Source organism: Sceloporus occidentalis, unplaced genomic scaffold, assembly GCF_023333645.1.
Source record: "Sceloporus occidentalis isolate IW3139 unplaced genomic scaffold, rSceOcc1.0.p SCAF_195, whole genome shotgun sequence".
In the NCBI taxonomy this organism is placed as follows: Eukaryota; Metazoa; Chordata; class Lepidosauria; order Squamata; family Phrynosomatidae; genus Sceloporus; species Sceloporus occidentalis.
The window spans coordinates 567,860-585,676 of record NW_028317175.1 but is presented as its reverse complement, the minus strand read 5'-3'; the positions used below and the strand labels follow the sequence as shown (position 1 = coordinate 585,676).

The 17,817-nt window shown below is 39.7% G+C and overlaps 1 protein-coding gene across 1 annotated transcript in view; it reads left to right on the top strand.

Annotated features, from left to right (window-relative positions):
- The first annotated feature begins 1,103 nt into the window (after positions 1-1,103).
- LOC149278295 (myocardin-related transcription factor B-like) overlaps positions 1,104-17,817 on the top strand; it is a 32,112-nt gene continuing 15,398 nt past the window's right edge. Inside the window, exons 1-6 of the mRNA XM_089502118.1 lie at positions 1,104-1,224; positions 9,829-9,894; positions 11,188-11,243; positions 11,482-11,557; positions 14,260-14,427; positions 15,017-15,183. Of these exons, the coding sequence (XP_089358244.1) occupies positions 1,104-1,224; positions 9,829-9,894; positions 11,188-11,243; positions 11,482-11,557; positions 14,260-14,427; positions 15,017-15,183 (654 nt within the window). The remainder of the gene's footprint in view (positions 1,225-9,828; positions 9,895-11,187; positions 11,244-11,481; positions 11,558-14,259; positions 14,428-15,016; positions 15,184-17,817) is intronic.

The window sequence follows — 17,817 nt, the reverse complement described above, 5'->3', positions numbered from 1 at the left end:
TCTTTTTATATAGATATAATTATGTATAATGTTAAATTCTTGCATAGGTAGTGGCTGAGATTCCACTAGCCGTCACTGCTAGGCCAAAGCAGGTAAATCTAGTTTGATTCCGGTGTTCTATTTTTGTAACTTTAGGCCAGACACTTTATCTCCATGTGCCTTAAAATGACATGAGATGCACTTAAAGGGACACTGTAGCCATCACAGGCACCTTAGTACTGTGCGAGCCCTTTAAATGTTTTGTGTTTTGCAAATAAAACATTATGCAGAATCCCCACATATGCATTTGCTATATTCCACGTATATTCATACATCAGTGCATGGGGTGCTTTAATATGTATTCTTCTATAGCAGGGGTTCAGGTACATTAAACTGTCCCTTTAAGCTTTGAATAGAATCTTGAAGGAAACAAAATGCATTGTTTTAGCTATCAGTATTTCTAAATGATTCCATACCTTTTTAATACATGCTTTTAATTCCAAATTATACTTTGAATAAATGCACTGAAGAAGAATAAAAATAAATATTCATGTTAATGCATTTTTGGAAGTGCGTTAGATGTAGAGATTTTAATATTTTTTATCTTTTTTTTTTTTCTTTAAGCGCTGCATATTGCGGGTGTGTTCTGTGTAAGAGTTAACATGTTGGGCTTTTATTTTTATTACACAGGAAGTTGTGTTTAGCGATATAATGCAACATGTTTGTCGCTTTGCTAATCATACCGCAAGCAGCACTTCCTATGTGTTTAGACCCAGCGGAGGCTGCTGGGCTTCTGATTAACTCGGGAGTCCGTGCTGGTCAGATGTGATCATTATTCTGTGAACACAGTAACACAAAACTCAAAGGAAGTCAGGGCTGCGGGTGGGTGGAGATCTGCTGTAGAAAGGGGTTGGCTTCGGCTCGGCTGGATCTGCTTCCCTGTCTGGGGGAATCTAGTGTATGAACAAGCCTGATTTGAAAGGGAGCGCTCATCATGGCTTTTCTCACCGGCTCAGATGTGTAATTGTCGGTGTACCGGAGAAGGATTTGTGCCGGGCTTCTTGCTGTTCGTTTGCCTCCCAAAACCTTTTGTCCGTGTTGGATATTTGTAAAGGAATCTCACCATGATTGATAGCAGCAAGAAACAGCAGCAGTGCTTTGCTGAGATTATACCTGCCGGGGATTTTGATCCGCTGAAAGACAAGGAATGTCTCGATCCAAACAACCAGAAAAGTCTGAAGGAAGGTCAGTAGGCTTGCGGTGTGGGGGAAATGCGTTGCGATGCAGACATGATCTCAGCATGTTCAGATGAGTGCAGTCCCAATGTGTCTGCAGTATCTGCATTCACAACACCGTACATCTGTTTTCTGCATTAAGCGTGTTAAATTGACCGGCCCGTCTGTGCATATATCTCCGGCCTCCTGTCGCTGTACAGTATCACAGGACCTGCACACACCCAGAGAAATAGCATGCGTACTTAAGATGATTAAGGATTTTCCTTTGATGTGTTGTAATGGATGCACAAGGAGTTTGAATTGATTCGCATTTTGGCCATGCTGTTGCTGCTCCCAGCGCCAGCCCCTCCGTTAGTCTCAGACACAGCCTTTTCTGCCGCTGACAAAGGAAAGCTTCCCCTCATCAGCATTTTACATTCACCAACTTCAGCACTCTTTCATTAGTTTCAATTTGTAGCTCCCAGGTACGCCAAGCAAAACAATGTGTCGAAACGTGGCCATCTCTTTAAAATGTATCGTGTCCGCGCGATTTAATAAAGAATAGACGTAATGTACCCAGATTAATTTGCTATTATTTGTATATACATATGCAAGCACTGCCTATCGTTAACAAGAAGGAAACAGGAACTTAACCCACTTGTGTGTCATGTTCTAAGGGTTAATTCTATAGCACGTCTCGGGGGAATTTAAATATTCTGATTAAGTAGGGATATTTTCCATAAGAATTTGAGAAAGAAGCGCATGCACCCCATCCTTTTTACTAAACAATACTCCTGGATTACATCATCTTCAATTTGTCTTGTGCCGACGGGAATGTATGATCTCACACATACTGCGGCTCAAGGTTTAAAGCGTAAATCATTACCTTTTGCCTGCAGCGGAAGAGACAATAAAACAATTCTACTTAAATCTCATATTTCAGTTTATCGCACCTTTACATTTTGCTCTGTCTGCGACTCTTTGGGTTTATAAGGGTGTATTGTTTTATTTTACAATATATGGAAGTTTGCTGCAGCGTATTAACTCATAACGCTAAAGCTGTGAGGTGTATAAAATAATGTGCATTGATGTTGCACTGAGAGGGTTAAAAAGAATGTGGGTCCTCCTTTTTATTTTCAATATGTGGTGTATTATTAAGCTTAATTCAAGGCCATAACGTATTATTACCGCAGTGTTGTAGGTTTAGAGATTCCATTTATCGGGCAGTGCCATGCCTTTACAAACTGCGCAGACCTACGTTGGTACTTGATTCATGGAGCTAGCCAACCAGGGTGACCATGGTGTGGTCCGAGTGTGAGGACACGCGCTTGTCTGCGGCATGGTGGGTGATACTAATTGCTATGTACAATGCAGTCATATTATCTGTTTAGTGGTTCTGTGCGAACACCGATGATCCCTATTAAAATACTGGCACATAGTGACATTGCAGGACTTTATACCGGGCAACTCAGACCGTGTTCTTGTGCTTAGAAAATGCAGTAAAGTCAGTAACAGCCATAATCTGGAAACGGGTAAGAGCGATGCCATTGTCTGCTGCCAGGAGCTATGTCCTTTATCCTGAACACTGAGAATTGTTTAGTGGTTTGGGGTAGAACACAATTAGTGTGGCTATGATTCTCCTACATGAAGTACGGGTTGTACAGTGGAATGCATGAACTCATGTTTTATATTACAATACTTCAGATTTGAAGAAATTCCCGTTATGTTGAGACAATAGTCGGCCGGTGATCTGCTGCCGTGTGCACGTTTGTCGTAGACCGCGACAGCCTTTTCGTACCTGGTATAAAAACAGTATAACACTTTTTTTTGTCCATCTGAAAGTGATATTTGCATCCACCAGAAGTGCTGGGAAATCCTTTTATATATGAAATGCTCATTAGTGGTATCGCGACACGTGGGAACTGGCCCATGTTGCGCCAGTCAGTGCTCACTTTGGAGTTCTAACAAGAAGAGGTGAAAAAGCCAGTTTTGTTCTAGGTAAATTCCATCTCTACATACTTAACAGCCTCCTACCTCATCTGCTGGAAGCTATTCAATGTATCTACCTTAGCCGCCCATGTTTATCGATGCTGGTAATTCTTGTATTTTCCCCGATTGCAATAGTGCTGTATAAGTAAAATGTAATAAGTTTTTCTCTCTTATCACCTACGTAGCCAGTCCCACATGGTATTGCTCAAACAGTCATTATTTTTTTGTACTCCACTCTCTGTGGACCTCTCAGTACTGTATCAAAGCCGATTTCCCCTAAGCTGTGTTGCCAATACGGTGTTCATAGCTTCTTGTGGTCTATTCTGTTCTCTCAAGAATAGTCCAGACTGAGTTGACAGGTAGATGGTTTGAGCAGAAAAGAGGGGTAATTTGGAGTGATAATAATTTTTTTAATTGTCTTATATCTCCCATTGTATCTTCTCCTTCCTTGTGACCTTTATCACAATTACGTTTATAGCACATATGCATACGTATTTATGATAAATATATAATTTCACGAATTGGACATCTGGCCATTGCAGTCTTATATTGTAAGTCATCTTTTTTTATTTTATTTCATGCTCTCCATGACAACATAGTGTTGGATTTCTTTAAGTGGGTATTTGAACTATGCTAGAGAGCGGAGATGCCATAATGTTTAATTTTCTTTTTAAATGCTAAAATACGCTTCACATTCTCTCAGCAATTGGAGCCAAAACCGGCTCTAACATTGAGATTGAATGCGTACTATAACAGCGAGAGCTGTGTACGCTTTATGTTGGATCATGAAGTTGGCCAGTATTTCTTATTGTTAGCCCAGAATGTTTAGATCCTGTGTGCTGAGTGCAACCATTGTTACTGGATGTGCTGTACTGTGCCAAAGTTTGCCATGTTCTGGTTTCATTCCAGGCAGGAAATCATGTTGAAAAGTATTGTATCTCCAATCTGTTCAGATAGCATTGTCCCTGCATTTGACACTGAGCAGAACCGGCAGCGAGTACAATCCACCATTCCATTTTCTGAACACACAATCACAGTTTGTTACACGTGGTTATCCGCAGAAATGTTTCCATGGCAAAGGCGAAAATCACAGGAATCAGGACATCCTCTCCCCTACCCCTAGCTCTGCTCCTTCGCTGCACCCGTCAACATCATTATTAGTTAAATCTCTTAAAATCCATTATTTTACACTCGTGCTGAACCCCAAGTAACCTTAGCTAAATCATACTGCAACCTCTGTTGGCTTACAGCACCTATCGAACGATTGCCAAGTGCTCAAAAACTGAGCCACTGTTAAAAAAATGCTGACCCTGCAAATCGGGTGCATAAAAAAGGCATTTTCAGCAAAGTTACAAGGGAGTAACATCTGTTTTTTAGCCCTCAAAGAAATGCCTTCTATTTCATGTACGTTCACTTTTTCTTGGGAATTCTTGCTGCTCCTGTTTACGAGGTAATACTTGTGATACCTCTTGAATGTGAATAGCAAAGTAGACATTAATTTTCTTTACATTTCTCCAGTTAATGAATTGATTAATTATCAATATGTAGGTAGACCAATGGCAGTTTTTATTGCAGTCTTACAATGCTAACATTTCACATGGCCTTCACTCGCTAAAACATGAATTGAAGTGAGATTATCATTGACTAGCGAGTTCCTCCTGTGGGAATAACCAAGTTGACCCTGTGTAGTTTATATGTAAGATGATCTAGTCCGTTTACTATACACAATGCTGGTCAGTCAGCCCTACTTACATTAGAGATCTCCCCGTGGTCGGCCTATTCCACTTATGCTGGGAGTATTTAAACATGCATGGCATGGGTATAAAGCTATCCGGAATCGAAGGCCAGCCGAGTGTTTACGTCAGGAAAATGGGCAGATGAGATGGCCAAGTGGTTCTGATCTGCGGTCAGATTCTGTGTTTCATTTTGCATCAATTTATCTACAGCTTATGATCTAATGGATAAAGGGCTCAGAGGGACTCCGAGGAAGGGGTTGGTTGCGAAACGTACGATTGTTTTTCGGCATGTGGTGACTCACCTGGGCCGCCGCGCTTCCTGTTTTCAGGCAGTACTTCCTGTTTATCTCGGTATTGTTGAAATAGAAGCGAGTAGGTTTATTCCCGCTGTCCTTCAAATAGATTTAGAGATCTGAAAGAGAATCAAAGAACGTTTTTTTTTTTTTTTTTATTCCTTTAGAAGCGACAACATGTTTGCAAAAAGGATACCATGAGTATACACTGTAGTTTAAATAGTAGCATTGCAAAACTATTCAGACCCCAATTCCCTTATATTACTGAATACAAAATGGCACATTATAATTTAATTCTGTTTGTTTTATGTTAAATCTTAAACTCATGTTTAAAAATACCAGTAATATATGCATTGTCGGGGTGATTTTGTCCAGTTCCCTTCAGCAGATTTGCTCCAGGTTCTTAATGTTGGACGTGTAGCTGGACAGGTGTCCAGGACACAACGCTTTTGATCTTGAGCTACTCCAGTCTTGCTTTAGACTTGTGGGTGGGAATAATGTCTATGGGACTAGTTTTGTCCAGGCCTTCAGGCTTTGCAGATGAGAAGCACCCCTACGGCATGATGCTACCACCACCACGCTTCCCTGTAGAGGTGGGGTGCTGAGGCATGGGCAGTGCTGGTTGGTGCCGCGCTTTAACTTTTGGTCAGTAAACTCTGACCTGGTCTCATGTGACCACAAAAATATTTCCCAAATGACACCACTGATTATTAATTAGGCATGCTAGTCATCAAAACACATGAATATTATTTGTATTCCTTTAACTATAACTTCTGAAGAATGCTCTGTGGTCCTCATTTTCCTCATTCAGGTAGAGGCCTGAATACTTTTGCAAGACACTATCCATCTATCTATCATGTTGTATTGTGTGGGAACAGCTATTGTAAGCAGAGGACATAGCCACAGGAAAATTAAATGCTGGTTATGCCACATTTTGCCATGCCTCGACCAGAAAAAAGCACGTTTTTGGTAGTAGTTTGTTATTAAATGCGTTTTAGTTATGCTAACTGCTGTGAAGCAGAACAGAGGGGCAGACATATCAAGCACTTGAGTCAATACGGGTGTCTAAAAACAACCATGCTAAGAATGCAACCAAGTGCAAAGTTTGCAGGGCACTTTAAGGATTCCTGGCAGGGACATGCAGATATAGACACAAGGTATGCAACTTTTTGATTTTCTTATGCACTGTACATATTTACATGTACACACACACACACACACACACACACAAACGCTCATATGATTTTTTTTAAAAACAATCCTCTTGTTTTGCACTTCCTGTTTCACATTAACAACATATTTGCCAGGAACTAAATGCACAATAATTAGGAAAAAAACAATTGGGTAAAAGAAATCCTTCTGTGTTCCCTATAGCGGTGACACTTTTCCTTCCTTCCTCCCTCCCACTTAGCACATTCTTGTGTCAGGCCTCCCTTTCTTTTCATCTCTCCCAAGGAGTCGGAGAGGAGGCTGCGCTCTGCGAAACCAGGATGTCGCTCAAGTGACTCTGCGTAAGGAAGCAATTCCAGTAAAGTGTACAGACAGACAGTAAATATAAGAGAAAGCAAACACAAATACATGGATTTAAGGATTCTCCAACTGCAGGCATTTCAGTGATGGTGCAATCTCGTCTGCACAGTGAAATATTTACTTTTTGATATTAATTTAGTTTTTTTAAAGAAAATTGTTAACCTCATAAATAATGTTAAACTAGATATGTAGATTTAGAAAGATAATATGAGGCCCAAAAGCTTTTGTCTTTCCCCCCTGATGTCCCTCTTTTCTAGCTCAGAATGTTTGCATCCCAGTGTTCTACAGCCCTAAACGTCACTATAATGTAAACAGCAGAAAATGTGCTTAGAAATGAAGTTACGTAGATAAAAATATATTCTTCTAAGTAGCTTCCTCTGTTACCCAGCTATCAAAATGCCACAAAGTCACATAAAAGGCCTTGTGAAAGCTCTGCTCACTAGTCATGCCTCAGAGAGCCTGTAAAAACAAAACATCCCATTTAGACAATTTCAAGTGTTGGGAGGTATGCTGAAGCATCAAAGTATCCCACCAGAGCAAATGGCAGCTTTTTAGGATATCTCATGGTTGTTTTCCTGTAGTAAAAGATAAATATACATCTGTTGATCATGATGAATTATGAGGCCTTGTTTGCGTTGGTGTCACTTGTTGTGTACATGATCCAACAACCATACACTACAAGCTGTAAAGGCTGCCAAATACACAACACCCACCGGGGTACTTTACAGTTTAAATGATTTTAAATGCAGTGTAGGTCTGTCATTCTCATTTTTATTATTTGGGATCTACAAAATATAATTTTCCATCAGTGGCCTATAAGAGGTTTTGTGCTAGTAATGTATGTTAAGTAATAATGACATACTGAATGATGAGTCGATGAATCATGGTTAATGAAGTAATGACCGGTATCACCGTGGTAACTAAATATGCCAGGTGCTGTGCAATAGATTTTTTTAAATTTTTTTTTAAGACATGGCGTTGGATAGGAGGAGTATGTGTCATCTCTGCGGCATTTAATCTGTTGAACAAAAACACAGGTGATATATTGTGTAAACACCTGATAAAGTGATTCAGCTGTTTTCAATATATTTGTTAAAACAGGTTGGCCCCATTACCTGCCTCAAGGTTAGAACATACCGTTTCCAACCACACACCTGATCTCATCTTCCTAACTGGCCTACTCATTTGGCACTTTTTCCTTAACCTTTTGGAAATATTGAGAGATTCCACCTAAAGGATGCCCTGTCTCGGGATGTACAATGTTTGAATTGGGCTTTGCACATGCTACCTATGTAGGAGTCTCAAGAATCTCTGGGCATTAACCGGGACATAAGCCCAGAAGATGTGAGTATCTACAGATACACAAAGAGATCAGTCTACCTCAGCACTTATGTGACCTGCCCTCTGGTGAATACCCTCTTGGGAAGATCTCACATTTTAGCGTATTTATGCCATCACAGAGGAAATATCTTGATCACCATAACAGACAAATCATATAATATGTAGTATTCCTAAACTACATAGAAGTACAATGCCGGATAATGCATAGTCTGAAGACAAGATTAATGAAAAACTTGACAAATGGCAATTCCAAGCAAAACATTGCAGTGATTACCTATCTAATCTCCATACCTGGGTCAAATCAGAGATTGCCAGGTGAAGCACAGGTTCTCCGGGTCAAGACCCAAATCCCCGGGTCGCGGGAGCAGGGTCTTGACACGCACTGCTCCCCGCCCATTTTCCCTTTAAATTAGAGGTTTTCCCGCTGACATCAGCAGGAACGCCCCCGGCGTCAGTGGGCAGTCCTGGCCGCGTCCCGCAGGGGAAGGCTAGCTGGAGCACAAAAGTTCCCAGGTATGCTAATCACCTTCTGCTAGTATTTGTTTTGATTCCACTATTACTTCACGCTCGTGTTCTAATTCGTTTTGCGGTACTCCATCATGTCATATATTTCACTCTGAAATAAATATATTATATTCATTCATTTATTTTGGCAGTAGGAATATTAGGTTAGGTTCTTTCAGTATGTCCGGTAAGGGAAATCAATATGGCTGTGTTGTGGTTTACAGAGTAATACTAGATGTTAAATGGTAAAATACTTTTAGTGTACCCAATGAACATACAGTCTAATAGTTCTAGCAGTTCATGAAACTCTTAATCATCTTTTGCCTCCCAATATCAGAGACACGCTGACTGGCAGGCCAAGGCATCCCACGGCTTGTGTCCTGTAGGAATGTCATTGTCGGGTTACCATGGAGATACATCCTCTCTATGGTGTATTCTAGTGTATGTATTTTCACTGCAGATAGACCCTATCTAGGGGTTCTTCTCAGTGATGTCTGTTTTTTCTCTCCTTTATATTGGTTATAAACCTTCACAAGTCGTATCCATGGAAATATTGTAAACCTCACCCCTCAATAACCTCCAACAGCACAGAGCTCAGTTTGTATCTTAATTCTGTCGTTGCCAGCTTTTGAATGAAGTGACATTCTGGGAAATCTAAGCCCCTATAGAGGTGCACATTACAAGGAGAAGAGAAAACGATCTCTATTCCTGAAAAAAGAAAACAAATTAGTTGTCTAAACTTAAAAATAGGATGTTAAACATAAAAATAACAAAGTGTTGTTACAGATTTTCATGCAGGATTCAGGTATAGTTTTATTTCAGTGACTGTTCCTTTAAACTAAGTCTTTTGTCCATAGCCTTGATGAATAAACTCAACTGTTTTATTCTTGTGTTTAATGATATTTTGGTGCTTGGTAAACCCCACCATGTAATTAAAGATCAGATCAGCAGACTGGATGTGGACTAGGATGTGATACCATGAGTGCCACATGGATCGTGTCCCCTTTGATACCTTTTACGTTTGATAAAGGTGTAACAATCCATCTGGTGTTACTAGGAGATGACGGGAAAGCTTTTGTGAGATGTTGGTGATGTTCTCTCTCCTTGCGGTTCTCAAAACGTATTGTTTCACTGTGTGTTGAAAACATGTGGCGTTCTATATCTTCAGTAATGCATTTCTAAATTACAGAATGGCTGTACGGCAAACTGTTTATAATATCTGTTTTTCTCTTCCTCCTTTAGTACTTCAGCTACGTCTGCAGCAGAGGCGCACAAGAGAACAACTTGTGGATCAAGGCATCATGCCACGTAAGTCACTCAAACCCGTCTACGCATGGCTCTACCATTTGGATGGTTGCTTTATTATTTATTGAAATTTGGAGGAACAGTCCCTATTTTAAAACAAAAGTTCTAATTTGGCTTTACAGCCTTTTCACTTTGGTGAAGTCACTGAAATGGTTCCCTGCTGGTCTTACAGGTGAAGTGAAATATATTGGTGACAAACACTAAAATGTGTATTTTCCTATTTAAACACACACGCTCTTTTAATTCTGTGAATCGTAATGGAAGTTCTAGAGAAAGACAATTGATGAGCGATGAGTGATGAATCCGCAGTTTGTCATGCAAATCAGGGCCAAGTCTGTAAATATAAAAAGCATTGGTTTGTTCCACCTTTTATTTGTTAATTTTGCATAATCTAGATGTATTCTTCTGAATCAATTACAGGCCTTTGTTCTAAAATGTCTAGACATTCCAATCCACCATTCATGACTAGACAGGCTTTTGTTGATACCTAATTGTGACCTTTCCAACACGCTGAATTAGTGAAGCACGTTATACGCATTCCATGTGGAAAATATGACTTCTAGTGACCTCAAAAACTCAGCTTTTCATCATGATATTTTAGGGAAAGCAAGACAAAAAACTCTGTGCCCCTTTCATCTGTATGGACCCAAAAGGTGCAAACGCATTAGCCATGATAGTTCCTGAGATTACACACGATATATATATATATATTTCCATATTTTAGTTCAGTTGTTGATTGTTTCTACTTTTTTGGGGCAGCAGCAGGGTTCACGCTCTAAACTATGAGTTGAGATGATGTGAAACATTTCATCATTCATATATATATATATATATCTATATATATATATATATCACACATCATCAAGAGCATTCCTGTGAAAAGGGCAGCGCTGTCTCTGTAGAATGCATATCTCATAGGTATTATGTCGTACCAGCTCCCATGGTACTGCAGGTAATCTCTCCAGAGTTAGGCCATTCATAATGCATGCTGAATCACAGCTCAAAGTTCACTGAATAACCCCCATTTTTTCCTTTGAAGCTTAGTGCATATGAATTGTGTATCGCTTTACCCAAGCAATCAGTGATTATTTTTAAAGGGTCACACTTCTGTCTGAAAAGATAGCAGGCAGATTGTTTTCTACCGCCATACATGGTGCTTGAAGAGACACGGATAAAGTATACAATATTTATGGATTTGAGTCTTCAGTACAAACTTTAATTGATGATGTCATTGGAATTGCCATCTGTAAATGTAAAATGTTCTGGAAATTAACTGTATTGTTTCTTTATTTTCAGCATTAAAAAGCCCTGCTGCATTTCACGAGCAGATTAAAAGCTTGGAGCGTGCCAGGGTAAGGGAAGAATGCATCTGGTACAACAAAAATACAAAAAATACATAAACTGGAATGCATTGTCTATAAGCACAAAATACTTCTAATATATTACAGATACCAGCAGTCAGAACAAGCTTAATGTTGACATAGATACGTCCCCTTTTTATATGCATATATATATATATATATATATATATATATATAAATGTTACCCAGGCAAATATTAGCACATTATAATTATTTTGTTTTTCTATAGACTGAAAATTTCCTGAAACACAAGATTCGCAGTCGGCCAGAACGCTCAGAGCTTGTAAGGATGCATATTTTAGAAGGTAAGCAGCGCTGTCGATATTGTGTGAATGCATTATGCAAAGAGATTATATTATGTAAAAAGCAAGTATTTTCGTGCTTTTAAAGCAAGCATGTGGTGTCTAATTGAAGAGTCCCACCTGTAGCTATAATCTAAACCTACTTTTGTCCAGCTGTGAAGTGACAGAGTATACCCTTAACACAGCTCATTCATTTTGCTGATCTACCTGCTCTGAATTATTTTAATCCAAGAGTAGTCTGGACATCTTTAAACTTCTGAATGAGAGTGAATAAGAGATGGATGCAGCAGTACTGTTAAATGCCCAATCCCTTCCTGCAAATAATCGGTTAACCGTGGAAAAGTTTGCCTCGTTTATAATGCTTGACAAGAACATTTAATAATAATAATAACCAACCAGACTGAAATTAATGTTTCTTCAATGTTTTTTTTCACCTACTCTTTTTTTGTGAAATTCTTGTACAGAAAGCTTTTTTTTTTCAGTTTGTATATATTGTATAGAAGTAATGGGGTTAGCAGGAACATGAGTGTTTTAACTATTAATCCTATAATTCGTTCCTGGAACGCGAGTGAATTCCGCCTGCAAAACAGCCATTTTTTTCTATTTCAGTGTTTTGTTGGGTTTTTTTTTTAATTGATTAATGCCAGGAATGGTAAGTTCAATGTGCACTTAGAACGTAACTAACCATGAAGAATAACTTTATAACAGATTACAGAAACAGGTGCTTTTGCACCTAACCTTCTGAATTTAGCCATTTTGTAACTGAATGCAATACTGCAAACGTAAGTATTTGCCAGGAACACTTAATTGTCATGTGACACAACAGCAGGCACTGATAGGTCGTTACTGAAAAAGCTTTGTCAAAGTGTCTATAAACGTTCAGATGCATAACATAGTAGAGAGTTTGTGGGGAAAACTTGTAAATATTCATACTTACCGTTTTTGTATCATTGTATGCAATTGTAAACACCCTGACAGGTACTCAAAATAGAACGCGCCATTTTTTAGCTGGCGATGAGGCGCATTTTCCATTGCACGCTGGCCTCTTGACGATAAATACACAGGAAGTTTATTTGCTTTACAGGAAGTGCAGAGAAGCCAAACTTCCTCAATCTCAGTTTGAAAATAGTAATGTTTTTTCAGCCCTTTTTGCCAACTTTGTTTTTGACAAATACTTCATAATTTCATTAACTCCAAATATCGTTCATGGTATGTCGCATACCGCCTTAAGGAAAGGAGTAGGTGAAAAACTGTTACATTTACTCAAAAAGACCTAAAAAAATGGTTTACCTCAGCTTAGAAATGAATGGGAAAAATAAATTTTGTCTCAGATCTTGGAATATGTTGATTTTTTTTTTAAATCTGAGTTTACAAAATCGTACAATATTTGAGCGGACATATTCATTACAAAGTTTCTAGCATTACAGCATGGGAGAAAACGCGCCATTAATTATATCCCTGGCCCTCGGTTATTTCATGTTGTGTCGAGTGGTATAACGCACATTTCTCATGAACCAGAATATCAGGTCAGATGAGTTCGGTACAAAAATTACAGATGCTACAACAATAACGCCATACACAAAATTGCCAAATTGTTGTTTGACAGCCCGAAACACTATGGAGCATTGTTAATTCAGATTGCAAATACAGCATGTTTTAGTTTTAACAAATGTGTGTCAAAGGCGTTGATCTCACCAATAAAATATAGAGATAGTATATGTCTATATATAGGTTAGTTGGTTGACGTTATTAAATATTCTCTACCCTCTATAGTGTCTAACGCATTTTTAGTCTGAATAATCTGGGGTTGAATGAGCGATATCTGCAAACCCAATGATCCCAACACAGTATCTTGCATAACCTCATGGTCTGACGCTGTCAGAAAGGATTTGTCTTTATCACATCCACTCGTAAACCTTCTTTGGTTTTAATCTTGCAGATTGTGAAATTTCATGTCTCATGTGGCCCCAACTAGGGCTGCACCTGACTATTATTTTCATAATCGATTAATTGGCTGATTATTTTTTCGATTAATCAGATTTAAAAAAATTGAATTAACAAACTGGGTGTTAAAAACAGCAGAATAAAAAAAACCAGGCTTGCCACTCTTCCCTGCCATAAATGCCTTATACCCCCTGTATGCCACTCTGCTGCCCTTTCTCAGATATGCCTCTATATCCCCCTAAATGCCTTATATCTCCCTAAATGCCACTGTGCCCTATTATATGCCTTATACCCCAGGTATGCCACATGCCCCCCTGATATGCCACTGTGCCCCCCCCCCATCCTCCAGACTCCCTGTGTCTAGTGGGGGCAGCCGGTGGACGTCTGCTTGATGCGCGTAGACAAACCTCTGCTGCTGGAGAGCACTGAGCACCAGAAGGTCATGTGACGCCGGCGCTCCATCATAGACACCCCAGCGGAAGTGGAGGGCAGTAGCGGAGGTTGTCTGCATCCATCGCACAGGCGCCCACCGGCTGAGTGACAATGAATATCGTTTCCGAATGTAAAATGCCCTCCGATTTTCGTCCAAACAGAAACACTAGGAAATAAATTCCGTAGCCCGAGAAAGAATGGACCAAAAAGGAAACTGTCAGTGGACAATTGTCAATCATTTTTGGTCCATTTGCACAAGTTTATATGATGGCATATGATAATAAAACTTCCATGTTTTTGGTGCTGAGTTTTTTCCTCCTTCTCTGCAGAGACATTGGCTGAGCCCTCTTTGCAGGCTACACAGATGAAACTTAAGCGAGCGAGACTAGCAGATGACCTCAATGAAAAGATCGCCCAGAGGCCTGGTCCGATGGAGCTGGTACAAAAGAACATCCTTCCAGTTGATTCGAGTGTTAAAGAAGCCATTACAGGCAAGTGCATCAGATTTCACATGGCTTAAGGCAAATGAGATTTGTACGATATTCATTTGAACTCTGATCTGCAGGGATTGTGAACAAAGGGGTTATGGTTTGAAGGATGTTGCTGGACGGTGAAAAAAATGTAGATCCTACAGTATGGTGGCTGTGCGCCTCCTTTAAGCATATAGAAAATACGTATTGCAGACGTGCATAAGAATAAGATCAGGCTGCTGTGCCTCCCAATTCTTTGCCAAGTGACAACTACACCAGTAGCTTTATGTTAAAAGCATGAAGTGCATTGAAAGTGCTGGGAATCTGCATAATGTTATCCCGATGAACTAATAACTAATAGCTCTTCAGAGATGGTAGTAATAGTTGAGACAGGGGATTGTTTCATTCAGATACAAACCTTTTCAATGTGGTGCACTATGTTGGTCTACATTTACAAAGCCAGATAACGTGTTGTTAGCCAATTGTGATTTGGAGCCCCCTCCATATCTATAGTGAATCATATAGCTTGGGATTTAAGGAAATACATTAATTCCGCTTTATGGAAGGGGTGGCCCTCTATATGTCAGCCTGACTTCTTTTGCCCTCTTGTCCTCAGATGAAACGTACCCAGAAACTCCGGATGCGTTCTCATTTGATGAAGACAGCAGCGATGCGTTATCCCCAGAGCAGCCGGCAAGCCAAGAATCTCAAAGCTCCGCAGCATCTCCAGGAGAGATTAAAGCCAGTGACTCCTCTTCTCCGATGTCGAACACTACCATTCAGGTACACATTGGGGGCACGGAAGTGTTTTTTATCTTATAATACGGATGGCAAATGATATTCCAAAGGATTTAGAAGAGTTAGGGTTAAACAAATTGGAATCATCATGCCTGGAATAAAATAATATCACAGGACAGTTTGTGAGTAAGTAAGAGACTCTGTGAGGCAAAACAGCACCAGATATACATTCAATCCCAAAATGGGACTCTTATTCCTCCCCATGCAGTCAGTGGTGACATTTTCCTTTGCATACAGGCAGAGACAATAACTGCATTAAGTCAAACCTCACATTGAAGGAGATATAGTATTAAGGAACAGTCTTATGGTATAAAAGTGTAGCATTTAAGTGTGTTACGCATGTTTTTTTCTTTGGATACTGTAAAAAGTCTCTCCTGGCAGCAAGTTAGTAATAAAGCAGGCAGGGTAGCACTTAACACTTCTGGAAAGACTGTGAACATCCGAGTTACCTCATCACATTCTTGTTAATATGACCCGTACTAAACTACTGCTTATAGATATTATAACCCCCCCCCCCCTAATGTAATTAAAACAATGCGTTTGCTGGGTTGACAAAGAAGAAATATAATAGCATACCTTTTAGCACTCTTATATTGCTGAGACAGAGGACAAGAAAAACTCCAGACACATTAATAAGTATACAACTCCAAATACCAATACTTATATGGATACACAAAGAGTTCCAGGAAAGAGCATTGATTGAAAGCGCTAGCTTACCATTCATAACTTAAAACAATTGACCTTGTTTTTCCTTGGAAAGATTAAGCCTTTTTTTTAACGCTGTATGAAGCGATCAAGACGTCATAGTTGCGACTACTCATCTTCTTTCGAGTGTCTGCTGTTTTTCAAGTGTTTTACCAGCCCTCCCCCGCTTTCCTGCGTACACAGAGTAGGCACATTCTCCGTGTTATCACAACTTAGAATATAACATTAACTGCAGTTCTGAACATCTGAACGTTCTTACGTCTAGTAATGGCAGCCATGTGCTTCATTGCTTTCATGTTGCAGTCAGTGATCGTGTCGCGGGAAGCTAGCCCTGTTACTAAACGATCGCCAGCCTGCGATTAGGAGTCTTTCATTTTCCCATCACAGCCAATTACATTAACAAATACTTAAAATCATCTGTGCTTACTTTAAGGGAATCTTCAATCAACGAGGGAATCTTCAACAAGCCACTTTTTGTGCTTTCCTTGCCTTTAGAAATTAATAGGTAGCGGTGAGCTCTGAGGGATTAATTACGAAAGTAATGAAGCAATACAGCCTAATCTGTAATTATATTTTGGAATGTCTTTAAAATAAACTCTGCATTTACAGCACAACTCTATTTATCCCAGTATCTCACCCCAGCGACCGCAAACAATAGAGATGAGTGTATGGCAAAACACGCAAAAGCAATGGGTCACGACTCCTTGAGCTAGTAAAGTAGCCGCCGGAAGGCCCCCTTTTTGTTTTGAGTAAAATAAGCCAATAACAAATGTTTTTATTTCATTTGAATTCTGTATCTGGATGCAGACATTTCTACAAATTAAGTGGACGTGAGCAGATACAATACAAAGTAGTCGCGTTTATCTGTCTCCTAGTCTAACTTGGGCAGTGTCCTTTTTTTTCAATAATGGTGATAAGAAGCACAAAAATACTTTATTTAATCCTGTGCATAAGACTGAGGATTGCAAGACAGGAATGGGTTAACAGTACTCTGTCCAAACAGGCAGCCATTTTGTCCAAAGCCAATATACCATGTCTTAAAATGTAAAAACCAAGGTGTGGTGATTGATGGATGAATGACAAGTGACTGGCACAAGATGCCCAGTGACGTAAACGTACAAGGCATGGTTCTGTGCATTCAGAGGAGACTGTGATGTTCCTATCATGTGCGTCTTGCTGCAGCGCACGCTCCTGGCAGACCTCCATTAGTTCTGTGAATTTCTGGCAAAGATTCCGACTTTCCTTCAACAAAAAGATGGCCTGCAGCCAGTTCGCCAGGAGAGTTTATTCTTCCAGCTTCTAGAACCCCCTGGTGCTTCCAAAAGATCTCTTTTCATGCTTGGAACACTGCGTTGACAACCTGATACCAGATCCTTTTGTTTTCATTTGAGGATTAGTGCAGGAACATTAAAAAGATGTGGTCTTAATTAATGCTCTACACTGACGACTGTTAAACCTATCTGTTCCATATCCCTGCCACAGCTAACATATGTGAATATGCGTTGCCTATATGCTTACCGCTTCTGTGGTCAAATGTGATGCCGTAAGCAATTTTATCGTACAATGAATACTTGAAATTTATCCACTGCGTGTATTGATCTTAAACTGGAAGAGCTGTGTGTGTTAAAGATGTACATCAAATGCCAGGCGTTAGTTGCAATCAGCTATTTCATATATACGTTTCAAGTATATTTTTTTATATGTTTGATTTCTCTTCACCTAAATGTGTAATTTCAGGGTATGCCCCTAGTGTCTCCTGTCTGACTTCATCAGTCCTCAGATGCGAGACATGGAGGTGTTACTAAACTTAGTGTCACTAGAATTACCACTTTAATTTATAAACAAAAAGCATCCTGGAGGGGTCAGCCAGCCATTTTGTTTATTGAATCTCCCGCCCCGGTTATTACAGTGAAA